Raw genomic sequence first — 17,706 nt, 5'->3', positions numbered from 1 at the left:
TCCGTTGAAAATACTTATTATTATCATAAAAAAAAGAGTTTGTTTATAATTATGCTATGTTGTTAGCAACTTTTTTTAGCAAAAGAAAGAATTTCTCAAAAGTGAGGCGTGACATGACACAAATAACGAGCAGTTTCATTACGAATTTCTGACCCAGTTATTCATATATAGTAGCGCACAGAAAGTTAGAAATAGTCGAAATACTCGTGAACAAGCCACTTTTGCACACTAGTGAAATTATTTTGCAAGGGTTCCCTCTTATTCAGGACCCCGATTCTCTGGACATTTGTTTAGAAATCTAACTTATACTTTCGTGATTATGTCCACGTATAACATCCAAAAAATGAGACGTTAGTTTTTTCACAATAAGAACTTCGATATTCGAATTATTTTTAAAATAAAGAATTCTACAAAGATTTTAGCACAATTATGTCTAGTTTTCCGAAACTATTGACTCAAAATTTTATTTTTCACCCAGGGTCATGTGGAAATAACGTGATATTTTATCAAAACTGTATCGATACTTAAAAAATAAATATCACGAAATTTCTTAATATAAAAAACGAATTAAATATCAAAGAGGAGTCTCTATCGTAAAAAAATTAAGGCCGCTACTTTGTTAAGTTCAATAATCCGCCAATCGATTAGAATCCACATGAATAAGATTGAAGAGTTTATCTGTGATATCAAGGATATTGTCCTAAATTAAGCTCAAAGAATAATTCTGACAGTATTTTTCAGAATTTCTATTTGTCTTTCTGAAGTAATCTCTGAAACGATTACACTAATTCCGATGAAACTTTGCGAACATTAAGAGAAGGATGTTTGGAGTGACATGACTATTTTTTTTTATTATTGATTGTTGATAACAATTATGGTCGTTTATCGGATACAATTACCAACAAATGTGCATCGATTTTTAAAATCGAATATCGTTCACAACAATTCACTTTCAAAAGATTCTAGAAATTTTTCGGAAGTTAAGAAAATTTTTAACCATTTCTTAAATTTTTCCAACCTTAAAAAAATCTAATGAGATTTTCATTCATTCTAGAACACTTATAATGTTGTTGAATAATTAAAAAAAAATCTTTAATATTTTTCAACTTTTTTTTTTAAACTTTTGGAACAATTCAACAAATTTTACAGACATTCCAGAACATTATTTCAATCATTTATCATCTTTCTACTGCAATACTTATCCCATTAACTAGAGTCAAAAAATAAGACCTGACTTGGAATCTCTTTCTTTGATGTCGGAATATGCTGTTAGAATAAGATCTGATTTGGAAAATGTGAACTTAGTTTGGACAAAGCTACTAAGTCGAAAACAGTTTTCAATTTTTAAGAGGAGTATAAGATCTGTTTTTGACCTAATTTTAATTGTAAATAACAATTTATGACAAATATATATTTATTTTAACATGAAATTTGAGATAGCCGAGTAGCCACGCGGGTTAAGGCACAACTCTTAGAACCAGCAGTTAATTTGATAGATCTTCTGAATAATCTAAATACAGCATGGATAAAATAATATACCAATAAATATTTCTTTCTAAATGATTAATAATTTTAATTGAGTTTTAATCATTTTTAAATTGAAACCAAATGTTATTTGGCTCAGACAGTTGACAAAGCGCAATGTACATTTATACATACAAATCCATTGTCATGGAAAGAAAGACATATATTTAAGTCGAAATCAGCTTTTAAAAATTTCTAGACCTGGTTTGGACTTGGGAAACAAGACTTGATTTTAGATTAATTATTGCGTATGTAGCTCCAAATCGGGTTAAGAAAATTTTCAGTTTTTATCTGCTTTTGACTTTTTTTTAAAGTCAAAATCAGATCATATTTTTCGACTCTAGAAGTGCCTACTTTATTTTAATGCACATTTGTTTATAATTATACTTTGGTAATTTTAATTTTAACTAGTGATTTTGCTCTTCATTCTAAAATTAACAATTTTTTTACTGTTTATAAATATTATAATTATTTCAATCGTAAAAATAAAAGTAGTCTATGTCACTTCTGACATCATCTTCATTATGTTTGCAAAATATTGTTGGAGTCGGTTCAGTCGTTATCAACATAACTCTCGACCGACAAATGGATTGATAATTGTAAAAATTATTCTTCAAGTTTTAATAGTGTGCGAATATCCCTTGACTTTGCTTAAAATAAGACAATTCTTTTAATATCACAAACAGATACTGTTATCGATAAAGATTAGTGGACTATAAGATACAGCATAAAATTATAGTTACTAGGCCAATCTTCATATAAATTTCAATGACTAATTTTGCCTCAAATCCAATAAAATCCAAATTTCCAGTAAAAAAACGTATTAGATATAGTTGGTATTTGTGATTATACACACGTACCGTTGCGTACAGGTATTCATATTTCAGATGAAGAAGTTCGACAAGCGGAAGAAAAATTTGCTGAAAGTTTACACTTAGCTCAAATGGGAATGTTCAACCTCCTTGAAAATGATGTAAGTACTTACAATATCCCGATTCAAAATATAGTTACTTGTTCAAGTTCTTTTATTTCTTTCGAAATCCTCTGTGACATTGGAATTTTTTTTTTTTTTTTATTATAATCTTTTTGACATTTTATATTCTAAGTTTGCTCAATATTAAATCCAATAAACAATCTAGAGTTCTTTAATAATTTAGAATGTGCATAAATTGACATCAAACATATTTTGTGCATGCTATTCCAATATGTTTGTAAAATACAGGATTCGCCAAGTGAAATCTTTTAAAGAGTTAAAAATATTGAAAAATTTTACAAAAATCTCAACTGAGATTTGAGTTATTAACAATATTACTTAAAAGTATACGGAGAGAATTTTTTCACTAAATGGAAGTGCGAAAATGACAAGCCCACGTTTTGAAATTTAGAAATAAAAATATTTCTGTTCAACAGTGGATTTTTGATTGCCGTAAGTATGCTTGAGACTAAAAGGTGCCTTAGTAAAAGAATTACTTACGACAACTTACAAAATTAACTGTTGAACAGGAATATTTTTATTTCTAAATTTCGAATCGTGGACTTGTCACTTTTTGCGCTTACATTTAGTGAAAAAATTCCCTCTGTGTATGAATCTAAAATCTATATACATATATCTATGAATACATATAAATCTAATCAGAGTGTCATTTAGGGACATTTCTTAAGTGCAAGGTATTATATGAGGACACGACATTGCCACGTTGTGATAAATTTATTTATTTATTATTTTTTTTTTTTTGAAAAAAAAGGTGAAAATGAGGGCAAAAGTACATTGTAATTGCATACGCTGTACTTGCAGAGTTTTTGTTTTTTCTTTAACCGTGCGGCCGAAGGCGGGAATTTTGAAAATCGAGAGGGGGATACCAGTCCCCAAATAATACATAAGATGGATTTATATAGATAAATCTAGAATCTAGACCTGAAATTTCACATAGTTATACCTTTCTCGACCAAGACACACACTAAGAACGGATTTTGACTCAATCGTATCCAAAATACTTTTTTCTCCGATCATTGATAATATATCAATACTAGCTGATATCCACCTATCGCTATCGTAACAGTTTCTATGTGCAACATTTGTCACAGTAACCGTTGCTATAATATCCGTTGCTGTGGTAAACATTTTCATATTAACTTTTATTTATGAAAAAGAATTAGTGACAAAAAGAGTGGCGACATATTTTTGTATTTTTCTAAAAAATTTCTGAATTTGTTAGCATCAGGAGAATAAAATAAGAAGTATCAATGGGCTTATAAATAACTTTAGAAAGCGTCTCATAGTAAATCTAATAGTCAATGAACGATTATAGTTGATATTTTGTAAATTCTAGAGGTAGAAGTTTGATCAAAATATTACGTAGGTACCCAGTGAACACATGACTTTAATGTGACGTCATTTATAAGTCATAGGAACGTTACAATATTTTACGTAAATTTAATGTAAAAATGACCTCTCTTGTGATCAAAGTATGATGTAAAAATTTGTGATATAATTTTGATGTTATACTGATGAAAGTTTATGACTTTCCTATGATATGACACTGATATAAAATTTAACTCTTACATGATGTCATGTTTATGACTTAAATGTTACATACATAATATAAAATATGTACATGATGCTGTGACATCACATCAATGTCATAAACTTACATATTATTTACGTAGGAAGTAAATTATACAGTTACATAAATAAAAAGTCCTTGTCCTGGGTGATATAATAATGTCATCACATTAATTTTATATTTGCAAAAGGGAACAACCATTACCATTACTCAATATAGACTTACACGGGAAATGAAAATGATGTTTTCATCATGTTAAATTATAATTAGACATAACCGATTATTACATAAAAAATATACGAAGGTTTTTAACAATGTCTAATTGATCTTAGTAAAATATAATATTTCAGGATGCTGTATATCTATTTAATGGTTATTTACTAAGTTTAATGTTTAATAAGAATTGTTATTATTTATTATTAGCTCTAATTCAATTGTTGGATTAATAACCCAACACTTTATTAACATAGAGTACGAAAAAAGATTTAAGTCCAACATCGTACGGGGGTATGGAAGTTAGCACTTAACACCTTCAAAGTCAAGCAACATTTATTGCGAGGAATACTTGGATGGGTGACCACTTGGGAACACCAAAAAAAAACGTAACGTCGCAGTGAATGATTACTTTTCGTAATCATTCTGAAATTGATTTGAAGAACCTGGAAATAGTTTTTATTTTTAACCTGAATTAATGCTGAACAGACAGATTTTTGGAATACATTTTTAAACCCAAAATAATTGTGAATTCATTTGACATTATAATGATATAATTTTTATATCAGCTTGACATCAGGTCAGTCACAGTGACGTTACTTGGAGGTCATATTTACGTCAGAGTCTGACGTCAGGAAGTATGAAATAATGACTCACATGTGAGTCATCTGTGACTTACAACTTACGTCAAACCTGACTTTGTATGATGTCATAATTACGTAATTGACTTTACTGCGTAATGTAAATAAATCAAGATTATAACATTAGAAAGCTGCATTGTAAAAGATAAACCAAAACTATGTTCTTTGGAGCAAAAATGTATTTTTAACTGTTCTCTAAAGAAATTATTGAACGCAACATGAATAATGCTGGAAAATTTTAATAATTTTCTATGCTACATAAGTGTATTTCACACTATTTTATCAGTCTAGTACGTCAGTTTTTTTTTCTAAAAATAAAAAGTTCAACACGAACATATTTTATTGAATTAGTGAAAAATATGATGATATTTTAATAGAATATTATTTAAGGCAAGACTTATAATTTATGACAACTTTAATTATTCTCGAAATTCGCGGAATCAATAAACTACAAAGTCACATAGTACACAATTCCTCTAATGTACATATAGAGAAGTAATGAGATATCAGTTACATTACATACAATAAGAACTATATTATAATTTTATGTTTATCGTCAACAAAAAATTAAGCAATTTATTAACATCTAGGTTCCACAATCAAATTTCATCTTGAGCTTAGCAGAGCGAGTGGGTGACAGCTATTACATTATATATCCAATATTTCACCTTCAATTTTTTCATACATAGTTCGATACATGCAGATGCAAATTTCATCTGAATATTAAAGTTAAATGAAAATTTTCTTTAAACATTACATTCAAATCTAGATGTTATAAATACTTTTTGGCTGTCATTATTTACGTTTCTTAAAAACTCTAAAAAAAATTATTAATGCCCCGCCATCCATTAAGAGAGCAGCATCTCCCGGACTGCCAAACACTCAACGCCACCTGATAGTCATGAAACACAAACTTAGACTCCATGACACTAATCCCAACAACCACGCACGTGTGACCAGTCGCATCTATTTCCAATCGTTCAATTATTTCATGTTCTCAAGTCATTTTTCACGTTTGGATGTGAATTTTCAAGTTTATCCGACACTGAGGAAAGTATTGTGCACTCTTGTGGTCAGTCAACAATCTTCTGGTGTTCAAAAACACTCATATAATAACTCTCAGCCTGTTGCCGTGACAAGCACGTGCATCAGACATCAAAATTAGTGTTAGTGAACACCGCTTGAGTGAAGATAAATAGTATCTTTCCCTCATCACTGATCTTCATCCTCATCATTGCTGCATTGTGAGAGACTTATAACCTCTCACGTACCCAGACAGGACACCTCAAATGCCTTCAAGCCGTCATTAATTGTGACCAGTGCATTGTGTGCTACCTGGAAATACACCCTGCTTAAACAATCCTATTGGGAGAAGGGAGTTCAATAGGAAAATTGCATCGGAAATTTCCTATTAAATCCTATTGAACGTATGCGTAATTTTCGATGCTCTAAAATTTTACAATGTTGATAATTATGATGCTTTGATGGCAAAATAAGGAACATTATATAAAGTGCTTTGTACCAGATGCAAAAACTGCACTTAGAGCTGAATGTATTGTTTGTGATAAAAGAATGATTACTAATATTGAAGTCATTGACAAGTATGCAAGCTCTTAAGCACATATCGATAAAAGTCAGGATGTATTGAATTAAAATCAGAAGTCTATTTATTCGTACATTCATCAATCTGGAAAAAATGACGCCTGAAGTCAATTTGTTAATATATTCTTTGTCCAAGCTTTATGTATTGTTGTTAGGTCTGTATATAAAGAAATTATTACATTTTTCGAATAATTTTTTTTTTCTTTTGTAGAAAAAATTTCTAGAAGAAGGACAAGTTTTTGTCAAGGGTGTATTAGATTTTTCTGTGACTGGTTGTCCGGAAATCTAGAAAAGGTTGATTAATCTCCTTTAAACCCATCAAACCCTTAATGCAATCATTACCTCATGTAGTACGTGAAACTGAATATCAGAATAGGATAAATGAAGTTAACAACTTTGGGCACAATTTGTATCATTGTGATAACGATGATTAAATATATTTTTAAATTGAAAATTTATCTATTCGCTTTGAATGCAATTTCACTTCATCTTTCCAATGTAGAATGTGAAAGGATATTCAGTAAAATAAATTTAATCAAAACAAAGACTAAAAATATCAGTGCTCTGCAGTGGTCTGTGTGCGACCCGAAAGGTCCACACGACCAACTTCCCAGTGGAAAAAATAAAAAAACAATTTGAATAGAACCCGTTTCCATTTTTTATAACAAATGGAATTGTTATAAACGAAATGAGTCTGTTTTTATTCATTTGATATGGTTAGTTACTTCATTTGAGTAAAAGAAAAAATTGTGCGTTAGAAGAATTCAAATATACCTCATAGATCCTTTTTTTCATTATTTACAACAAATTTCATTGTTATACACGAAAAAAGTATGTTTTCATTTATGGCATACGGTTGGTAACATTTTTTTAGTAAACGGAAAAATTATGCGTTAAAAGTACTCATATATATAGAAAGGGTCCCTATTTTTATAATTTATAACAATTTAAAACTTATTTTTTAAATATTACTATGATCAATAATCACTTGTTAGTAACAATGTTCAATTGTTATGAACACAATTCCATATTATTGACAATTATTATGAACTATTATAGCGTCTTTAATGCTGTTTTCACAATCCTGACACGAGTTTAAAATTCTTTCATTAATGATATTGTTTTTTAAATTTTTTTTTTTCGATGAAATATTGTCATCATATATCCATACAAGTATTCCAATCATTGTATATTCATATTTCTGCAATGATCTTAAAATTTTGTCTAAAAAATGGTATAATTTATAAATTGCAAAATTCAAGTAATTTCCTTTTTTCAGTTTTTTGATTCTGCCAAAAAAATGGCCCTACCGATTTTCCTGAAAAACTTTTCAGTTCTAAGTTCCGTAATTACGCGTCGAGTGCAGTTGGTCCCACGTCGATATCATTTTTTGTTCTCAAGATAATCGAGGCGAAAAATAATTCCGAACGTACGTACGTACATACGCACATACGCACAAACGCACATACGCACATACGTACATACACACACACAGACGTCCACGTAAAAACTGTCGATTCATTCTAGAAGAGGCTTTCGAATTTATTTATTATTAACTTTTTTTTAGCAAAAGAAAAAATTACGCGTTAGAAGAATTCAAATATATTGCATTGATCTCTATTTCCATTGTTTATAACAGATTTAATTGTTATAAACAAAAAGAATGAGTTTTCATTCATGTCGTACGGTTGGTAACTTTTTTTTAGAAAAATAAAATATTACGCGTTAGAAGAATCCAAATATATTGTATAGATCTCTATTTTCATTGTTTATAACAGATTTAATTGTTATAAACAAAAAGAATGAGTTTCCATTCATGTCGTACGGTTGGTAACTTTTTTTTAGCAAAAGATAAAATTACGCGTTAAAGGAATTCAAATATATTGCATAGATCTCTATTTTTATTGTTTATAACAATTAACAAATTTTTTATTCAAATATTATTATGATCGATAATCATTTGTTATTAACAATGTTCAATCGTTATGAACACAATTTCTTATTATTAACAATAATCATTGACTATTTTATTATCCTCAACGCTATTTTCTCCATCCCAACACAAGTTTAAAATTTCTTTATTGCTGATTTCGTTTTTTAAAAATTTTTTTTCTATGAAATACTGTCATCATATTTCTGTACAATTATTCTAAACATTTGATATTCATATTTTTCAAAAGATCTCGAAATTCCGTCTAAAAAATGGTATAATTTATAAATTGCAGAATTTAAGTAGTTCACTATTTTTTCAGTTTTTTGATTCTGCATAAAAAATGGCTGGACCGATTTTGCTGAAAATCTAATCAGTTCTGAGTTACGTAATTACGCGTCGAGTGCAGTTGGTCCCACGTCGATATCATTTTTTGTTCTCAAGATAATCGAGGCGAAAAATAATTCCGAACGCACGTACGAACATACGCACATATGCACATACGCACATACGAACATACGCACATACGCATATACGCACATACGTACATACACACACACAGACGTCCACGTAAAAACTATCGTATTCAACTCTGGGGACCTTAAAACGTGGAGATATGTCAAAATTAGCGATTCGCAAAATTGGACCCATTACTATAACTTCCCACTGGGATGTTAAAAACAAATTGGTAATATCAAGCATAAATGGATTACTATTAGTTGGTCGAAAAATTGATGAAGACTGTGTGTCATTCGAGCCATTAAATCAAGAATCCAGTAGAATGACAAACAATATTCTTTATATATCATATCATAACAAACAAAAGACAGCAAAGACTTTTACATCTTTTTTCGATGATTTTTCTCATGGCTGTGCAATTCTTTCTCTTGTTGATGAATCTGGTACTAATACTTCAGACACAGAAAATATGCATACGACTATACCAAATAATAAAAAATAGATAAATATTAGTAATAATATTTCTATTTTCTGTAATATTCCTATATTAATGTTGAATAATTAGTTCTGCTATGTTACTGAGATTTCTCCAAGATTTATAAAAATATTTTAATTACTAGGAAAAAAATTCGTTTTATATGAATGGATGAAGGAATTTATACGTTGAATATTAATGAATAAAGTCAAGCAATAGATAAAAAACCTACGTTGTTAATTATTACGCTCTATCATATCAAAATTAAAAGATTAATTGTTATTGCATTATTAAATTTACTAGTAAAGATCCCCAACAGATGATTTTTAATGTTCCGCATTGCATTATAAAAAACAGGATCCACGCCATAAAATGAATTAGAACATATTTTTGAAAAAATTATAAATAACTATTACGCTGCAAAAATGACGATTTAAACTTAATCTTTTTCTTAATACAATTTATCTTTGGCGCCCATAGAGGGGAAGTAAATTGCAAAAAACCTTCCCAATCGCGAATTTTTCAATTTTTAAAGTAGATGTAAAAAAAGTTTGAAATATTGTATAAATAATGATTTCAAACATTTGGGAATCAGAACTTTGAAGTCTCAAAAAAGTATCTGTATTTCGACTCGGGATAGTTAATCAAAGAAAAATTTTTTTTTCTAATGACTAGTAATAATCATGATACTTACCAAATTCATTAAGTTTTTTTTAATGACTATATCTTCTATATTTACGATACAGATCGAACAAGTAGCGCAATTGGCTACTTTCAGTGAAGCACTTCTTGAATATCATCAGCAATGCACAGAAATTCTACGAGGGTTGACTGAAACACTTCTAGAAAAGTGAGTATTATACATAGTATACAATTATATTCCAATCTTTAATTGAAATTCTTTCTAATTATTGTGTATAGAAAAAATGAAGCTGCTAACCGACCGAAAATGGAATTCGTCCCTAAAACATTGGCTGATTTGAATGTTGATGGATTACCGGCAATAGATGGAATGAATGGTAACATATTTTTATAATGCAATGAATACTTCAGAAATATAAAACATGAGTTAATACTAATTTCACTAAATTTACAAGTTTAAATTTTTCTTTCGAAAATTTGTTATAAACAACTACTAATGGGAAGTTCGTCGTGTTAGCACCGACAAAGTGTGCTCAGACCTTTTTTTTCGCCTTGTAATGCGTAGTTTTTGAAATCAATTTCTTAACCTCTTACCGTTTACGTAGAAAAAATGCCGATGCTTACAACAAAGAATTATGACTCTTTTCTGTAAATGATCGAATTTTTTACGAAAACATTGACTGCTTTGGACGTTCTGGTAGAATATATTGTCAGATATAAGTAGATGACAACAAATATTAATGAAGAGAGTTTATTAAAAATAACAGATTCAAATACAAAATCTTAAATATGACATCTAATCAGAACTAGTCTCAGTCCTAAACTGGAGATAAACAGACTCTCCCCTCGTTGCTATAAACAATCTAATCGTCAAGCAATCGTCGTCAACTAACCAACTGTCGTTAGTCAATCAATTCATCAATGGAGACATGCATATATTTTACAATGTTTTTGATCATTTTATTGATTAACTATAAAGTACGTAAATATGATTTGATTTAGAAGAAAAATCTTAGTGCTGTCCTGTGGTCCAGGTGCGACCCGAAAAGTCCACACTACTTACTTTTCGGTAGAAAGAATGATAAGATTTAGCTTTTTTCCAGTTTTTTGATTTTTAAAAAAAATGGTGGGACCGATTTTGCTGAAAACCTAATCAGTTGTAAGTTGCGTAATTATACGTCGGATTGCATTTGACGTATACCGAGTACGGACACAAAGTAATACTGGCAGTGACCGAGAAATACTGACTACTACAGACTGAACAAAACTCTGAAAACTCTGCATTCTAGAATCTTCTAGGTCCTTAAGAAGGGATATCTATGCCTACAAATCAATTAGAGTAGTCTTATCGGCGTAGATAAGTTGGCAGGAGACACTCAAATTCCGTAGAGTATTTGGTGGAGAGAAAAATGTCAGGCTGTAGATACAATACCTCTGACCGGGTCAGAACACAGAATATAGATAAACTACTATTTTTTAACTATTTCATTAGAAAATATGAAGATAAAACGTTTAAAATTACTATTCAATAATACACATTTTATAGTTATTCCATTTATTCATCAGAAAGATGAAAAAAAAATTCATTGACATTGTAAAAGTTTTAAAATCATCAGAAATTTCTTTTTCAAATGAATAAATTGTTATCTTCAAAAAAAAATGCATTACACTTTTTTCATTACGATGTTACCATTACCATAAAAACATTTATCATTCTAATTTTCGTAAGTAGTATATTATATTGATATTATCATGTAATAAAATTCATATTTACCAAACCTAAATGTAAAAAATGTCATATCACATTAATATAATTGTTTAATATGACATTAACGTGAGGCAGATACAACACATGTTATATTACATTGATATAACCATGCAATATAATATCCACATACCACGAACATTACAACTATAAATTTATTCCAAGGTAATTATAAAATGTGTACCTCAAAAATACCATCAAAGGTCAACTCTGACAATTTGTGACTTGTCATTGTACATCTGCATAATAAAAATTATATAACATCGCAATAATAATGTAATATTCTTGTTAGATTGTATAAAAGTAACTACTGTTATATTGATTCATTATGCTCACGTAATATCATGATTACGTTAGCATAACTTGTTATGTATATATTATATAACAGCACGGTTTGATATTTACTGGGTAAATACAAGAAACTTATCCTCTTAGATATCTCTATTAAACAGAATTGTTTCTTCTTGTTTAATAATTATATCCATTCTTTGCAGGAGCAAGTCGAAGTGGATCTCCAGTCTACGGAGACGGAAAGCGTTCTCAACTAGAACTTTTTTCGACTGGAAATCTTCCGCAATCTACTAATGGTAATTAACATCTGAACTATTTAATTTCATTTTTTAGTAGTTTCGTCATTTAAAAATGAATGTGCTTCAGACATTCACACGATTCAAGTAAAACTTCTTTAGCTCTATATATATAAATCTAATCAGAGTGTCACTTGGAGACACTTCTTAAGTACAAGGTATTATTTGAAGACATTTGTATACTTTAGGGACAGTCCCCAAAAAAAATCATGTATCCAACGTATTATTGGAGCCACTGGTCTATGTACAAGGTATTATTTGAGGACACGACGTTGCCACGTTGTGATGAATTTATTTATTTTTTTTTTTTTGAAAAAAAAGGTGAAAATGAGGGCAAAAGTACATTGTAATTGCATACGCTGTACTTGCAGAGTTTTTGTTTTTTCTTTAACCGTGCGGCCGAAGGCGGGAATCGAGATGGGGATACCAGTCCCTTGTTCCCAAATAATACATTAGATGGATATATATATATATATAGCTGATTCCTGTGACTTCGTCCGCGTAATGTGTATAATTACATTACATGGTAATAGATTGATCAAAGAAGAAACAAGTAGTGATTTCGTAGCATCAATAACTGAATTCCAAATATGCTTTGTGATATGATAAAAAAAAAAAGTAATGAATTAGTGAGTATTTTCAATGAACAGAAGAAAAATTGTATTTGATTGTGAGCTTCAATTTCTGTTCGTTTACAACGATTAAAGTGTGATAAAAAAGGTCGTTTCTATTGATGGAACATAGACAGTACCTTTACTTCAAAAAAAAACGGACTAATGCAGAGTATTCAAGTCATTTCTTTTTCTTCGAGGTAAAGGTGCTGTCTATGTTCCATAAATAGAAAATGACTTGAATACTCTGCATTAGTTCTGTTTTCAAATGTTTATGTTATAAATGAGAAGATTTTTTTTAATATCTACATTATATAGTTAGTAGCCCTTTTTCAGTAAAAGAGAAAATTCTGCGTTCGAAGAACTCAAATGTATTGCGTGGATTCCGCTTTTAGAGAAGCTTTAGTCGGTAATACGCACCAGACAGTCCTGAATTTGCAGTTCATGAGACAATGAGCAATCTCTCTAAAGTCAACAACAAGCGATACCTTAATGTCTACCTCAGACATAGAGTCTGGTTCATTTGTCAAGTCCCTTTCTTAATATCTTAAGGCGACTCAATTTATTGATAATTTTCAATCAATTCCACACGAGGTTCATACATGCCCGACCAGCATTCCTTATACAATTTCTGGCGATTTTTTTTCCATTTCCCCACCAAGATTCTCTACTACTATCACATATGCGCTTCACACATATATTTTTATTACTATTATACATTAGTTATTATATACTATATTATATATTATACTATACATTAATTACTATATAAAATTCTCCAATATCGTACAATATGTGTTTTACGCTACTGCTTGATAATTATGATCTATATCTTTGTTGTACTCCTTCTGATCTCTTATCTCTGGATTAGAACAACTTCTGTAGACATCCCAAATATAGTCCTGGCACTTTAATCAATCCTGTTCTTCAATATCTTCTGGGCGTTTTCTGCCCCGGATTTTCTTTAAATTCCGGACGTATTACTTACTTCTTGAAGATACGGGCGGTAACTGATACCGGCTTGACTTGTTCTGCTGGTCAATCAAAGGTGTTCTTATTACGAGGTGAGACGTTTGGTGCCGCTTAATTACTCATTTTCTTGTTGATAAAATGACTAAGAGGGTACAGCTCAATCAGATACCAGTGTCCTATTTCATTGTTTATAACACATTCAATTTTTTTTTTATTAATACAAATTCAATTATTATAAACAAAGAGAATATGTAAATATTTATATTACACAATTAGTAACTTCTTTTCAGAAGAAGAAAATCACACATTGGAAGAACTCAAACATCTTGCACAGATCCCTTTTACATATATCTCCCTCTCAACTACTGTTCCTCTCGCCCGATCACATTTTTCATAACGCTCTCGTCACACATTCACCAGCTCACTCCCCAACTCAAACGTGCGTAAAGAAGATTTACATCAAAAACTTTAGAGCTTTTACAAAATATAACTGTAGCATTAAAAGGTTCATAAAAAAATATGCAATGGATTATATGAATATATGGATAATTGTGAATATATTCCTACGATATTTGTGGTTATAGCATCACCTTTGCCATCACCAAGTAAATCTCCTGCGCGGACTCCAGTGCCAAAACAACCGTGTTGCACAGCTCTATACGACTTTGAACCAGAAAATCCCGGAGAACTCGGATTTAAGGTAAGAGATTGACGATTGTTCAATATTGTAAATTAAAGGAGGAACATCATTATTCAAATCTATAGTATAAGACACAACACCGCCTAAGTCAAAAAATTCCATCTGTTTCACAACTCTTCGATGAAGACTAAATTTGCCGTTAAAAACTCCTGTTTTATTCTGGTTTCAAACCATTCAGAATCTATAAAATAAATTTTTTTATTTTTCTAAATTTCCAAAAAAGCTTTCTAGAAAGAATAGAAAAACTTTTTTTTCCGTAATTGCGTTTTCCACAAATATAGTTGATCATGGTATTCTATCGTTTTTTACCATTAAAACTAGTAGTTATTAACTTGTTCATAACAATCAATATCGTTCACTTACTTTAAAAAATAGTGACATATTGTTTTTTATGGTTTTTCATAGCTATAGATAAAATAATTCTTTACTGCTACTTAAATTGATTTTTAAAATTTCTATATTGTTTATATATATAAAAACCATTTGATAACATATTGTTGTTTTTATCTTTTATTATGTGTAATGTTTACAAAATGATTCGAAAGAGAAAAATTTCAATCGATCACTATTTTACGAAAAAATATGAATATATCAAAAGAGTTAGATAATTCCGGTATTGGAATTCTACGAATATTCATAACTATACATCTTTTTTCATTATTTGTAATTATCACCAAGTCATTTGGGCCGTATGCAAAAGGCTAGAGCTATGTAGTCCCAAATGAGGCAGAACTACGAAAAAAAATTATCCTATATAGGTTAATATAGACTGAAAAATTCAAGATTCTCAACGTTCATTGTCACAAATTATGTAGATAACCGAATTTTACAGAACCTCAATCATTTAAAATCACGGATAACTTACTTTATTGAACCCTATATTTTCATGAATTATGGATTGTTACGAATATTTGTTGTTCCGAAAAATAGTTTTTCAAAAAGATGGGATTCTCACAACTGTCAGTAATAAAGTTCTTTCAAATGAATTTGGTATCATCATGAAAATTTGGAGCAGAGACTAGACAAAAATTTCGTTATATTTGAAAAAAAATAGATTTAATTTTATATAAACTATCTCACTTCGAACTCATCAAAATACCATTAAATTTAAATCATAATAACAATTTTTTCAGCCGTTTTCCCGATTTTTATTTAATTTAAGTCTAGATAAATTTAAAAATTATTTAGAAGCAAATGTACATTTGTAAAAAAATACTTGATTATTTATTTCTAAATACAAGTACAAATATTTAGCTTGGGATTTTCTATCAGAAAATATATTTGTATTAAAACAAATTTGTGGAAAATTATTGTTTTGCTTAATTATAAATTCTGTGAAGTTTAATTGATATAAATCATTATCAAATAGAAAAAATGATCAAAATTGTTGAAAAAGTATTTGCAAAATCCAATAGAATAAAAAAAATTTTGTATTGAAATACAAATAATACATACTTCCATTAAAAAATATTCCAAATATAATTGCAAATACCCTAAAAATATTATAAAAAATCATAAATTATGACTTACACTGAATACTGAATAAATGATTGTAATATAAAAGTGTCTTACCCCAACATTGGACAACAAGCAAGTTTGTCGCTTTCTGCTCATCCAAAATTCTTTGTTTAGATGATTCAATATCCGTAATGATCCAGGCTGCCAATTAGCCTATTAATTCACATTATTATGGTATAATCTTTTTTCATTGAAAGCTAAAAGAATTACACAATTAAGCAAAAATTATTTACAAAGTTGCATCATACATATAGGCATCATACACATTTTTTCGAATTGATAAATCAGTTTGCTCTGGCGGTACTTCTAATGACATTGTAAATTTTTCCAATTGATTGATTTCTTCAGTTGGATGTTTACAAAATGTATATCCATGTATTCCATTGAATGTTTCCATATTCCGTATAGAGAAACGTGCACATATGTCTACACAACATCCCAAGGCAAACGTTTTACTCTTTACTTCTTTTCCTTTGTGAATCCGTGATACCATTCGTTGCTAAATCGTTTACGTCATTGACAAATGGTTTAAAAAACACATTCATGAAAGGCAAAAATGATATATTTTTACGCAATTCCAAAGATAGTGCATTTAGCATGATATAAATAGGCCAGATTGATATTTTATTTAATAACGCAGACTGACATCCATCTGTATTTAATATAAATAATGAATTGGTTTTTTTTCTCTTCTAAGGTATATGAGCTTTCGAACTTTTTATATTCATCGTTATCATAAACATCTCCCAATGCTTCGATATTTTTTTTCTGCTGTCCACCTGATAAAAAATATTATTTTAAATATCTTTATTCTTCAGCAACGTCCGTAATTGTTTCTTGATATTTGTTATAAATAAGCATCGATTATCTCGGGTATTTATTATTATATTACTATTATCACACATTACTCTTCCCATTATATATATCGAGAAGTTTTACAAACGCCAATATGCAATTCACATATATAATGATAAATATGATATGTCCGTGAATTATCGGTTATTGGAAAATATTGGTGGAACAATTAATGTTTTTGAGCAGATATAATGTCGGTGTTGAAAATCTTATTTAGTATTATTAATGTATATATATATATGTAATATATACATATATATTGTAAAATAAGAACAAATAACAACTTTGGAAAATTAATAAATAAAGGAAAAAGTTTATTAAAGATTGACAGCTATTAATTAAATAGAAATAATACGTCCGGTTAATTCAAGTTTTAGTCAAAAACTGGAGATAAACAAACTCTCCCCTCGTTGCTATAAACAATCTAATCGTCAAGCAATCGTCGTTAACTAACAAACTGTCGTTAGTCTAATAGTCATTAGATGGCGACATACAAATATTTAACAATATATATGTAATTTTAATTACATGCCCACTCTTGAGCTTATGCAATTTCTTTGCTTACATGTATACCTTACTTTTTTTTTATACATCTTTATCTACAGTTAACTATATTCTCTTCTACATTCTTAATATAAATACATATTT

At 29.4% G+C, this 17,706-nt stretch overlaps 1 protein-coding gene across 10 annotated transcripts in view; it reads left to right on the top strand.

The window, feature by feature from the left end:
• EndoA (endophilin-A) overlaps positions 1-17,706 on the top strand; it is an 87,696-nt gene that overhangs the window by 55,400 nt on the left and 14,590 nt on the right. For 8 of the 10 annotated variants that reach the window (XM_035088970.1, XM_035088972.1, XM_035088971.1 and 5 more), the window contains 5 exons: positions 2,397-2,497; positions 10,155-10,258; positions 10,330-10,427; positions 12,310-12,402; positions 14,570-14,685. In XM_035088970.1, coding sequence (XP_034944861.1) covers positions 2,397-2,497; positions 10,155-10,258; positions 10,330-10,427; positions 12,310-12,402; positions 14,570-14,685 — 512 coding nt within the window. The remainder of the gene's footprint in view (positions 1-2,396; positions 2,498-10,154; positions 10,259-10,329; positions 10,428-12,309; positions 12,403-14,569; positions 14,686-17,706) is intronic. The other 2 variants (XM_035088976.1, XM_035088978.1) reach the window with 2 other exon arrangements.

The sequence above is a fragment of the Chelonus insularis genome, unplaced genomic scaffold (genome assembly GCF_013357705.1).
Source record: "Chelonus insularis isolate UGA/USDA-ARS -01 unplaced genomic scaffold, ASM1335770v1 contig_57_pilon, whole genome shotgun sequence".
NCBI classification, from domain to species: Eukaryota; Metazoa; Arthropoda; class Insecta; order Hymenoptera; family Braconidae; genus Chelonus; species Chelonus insularis.
This window is presented reverse-complemented; position numbering and strand designations above follow the sequence as displayed.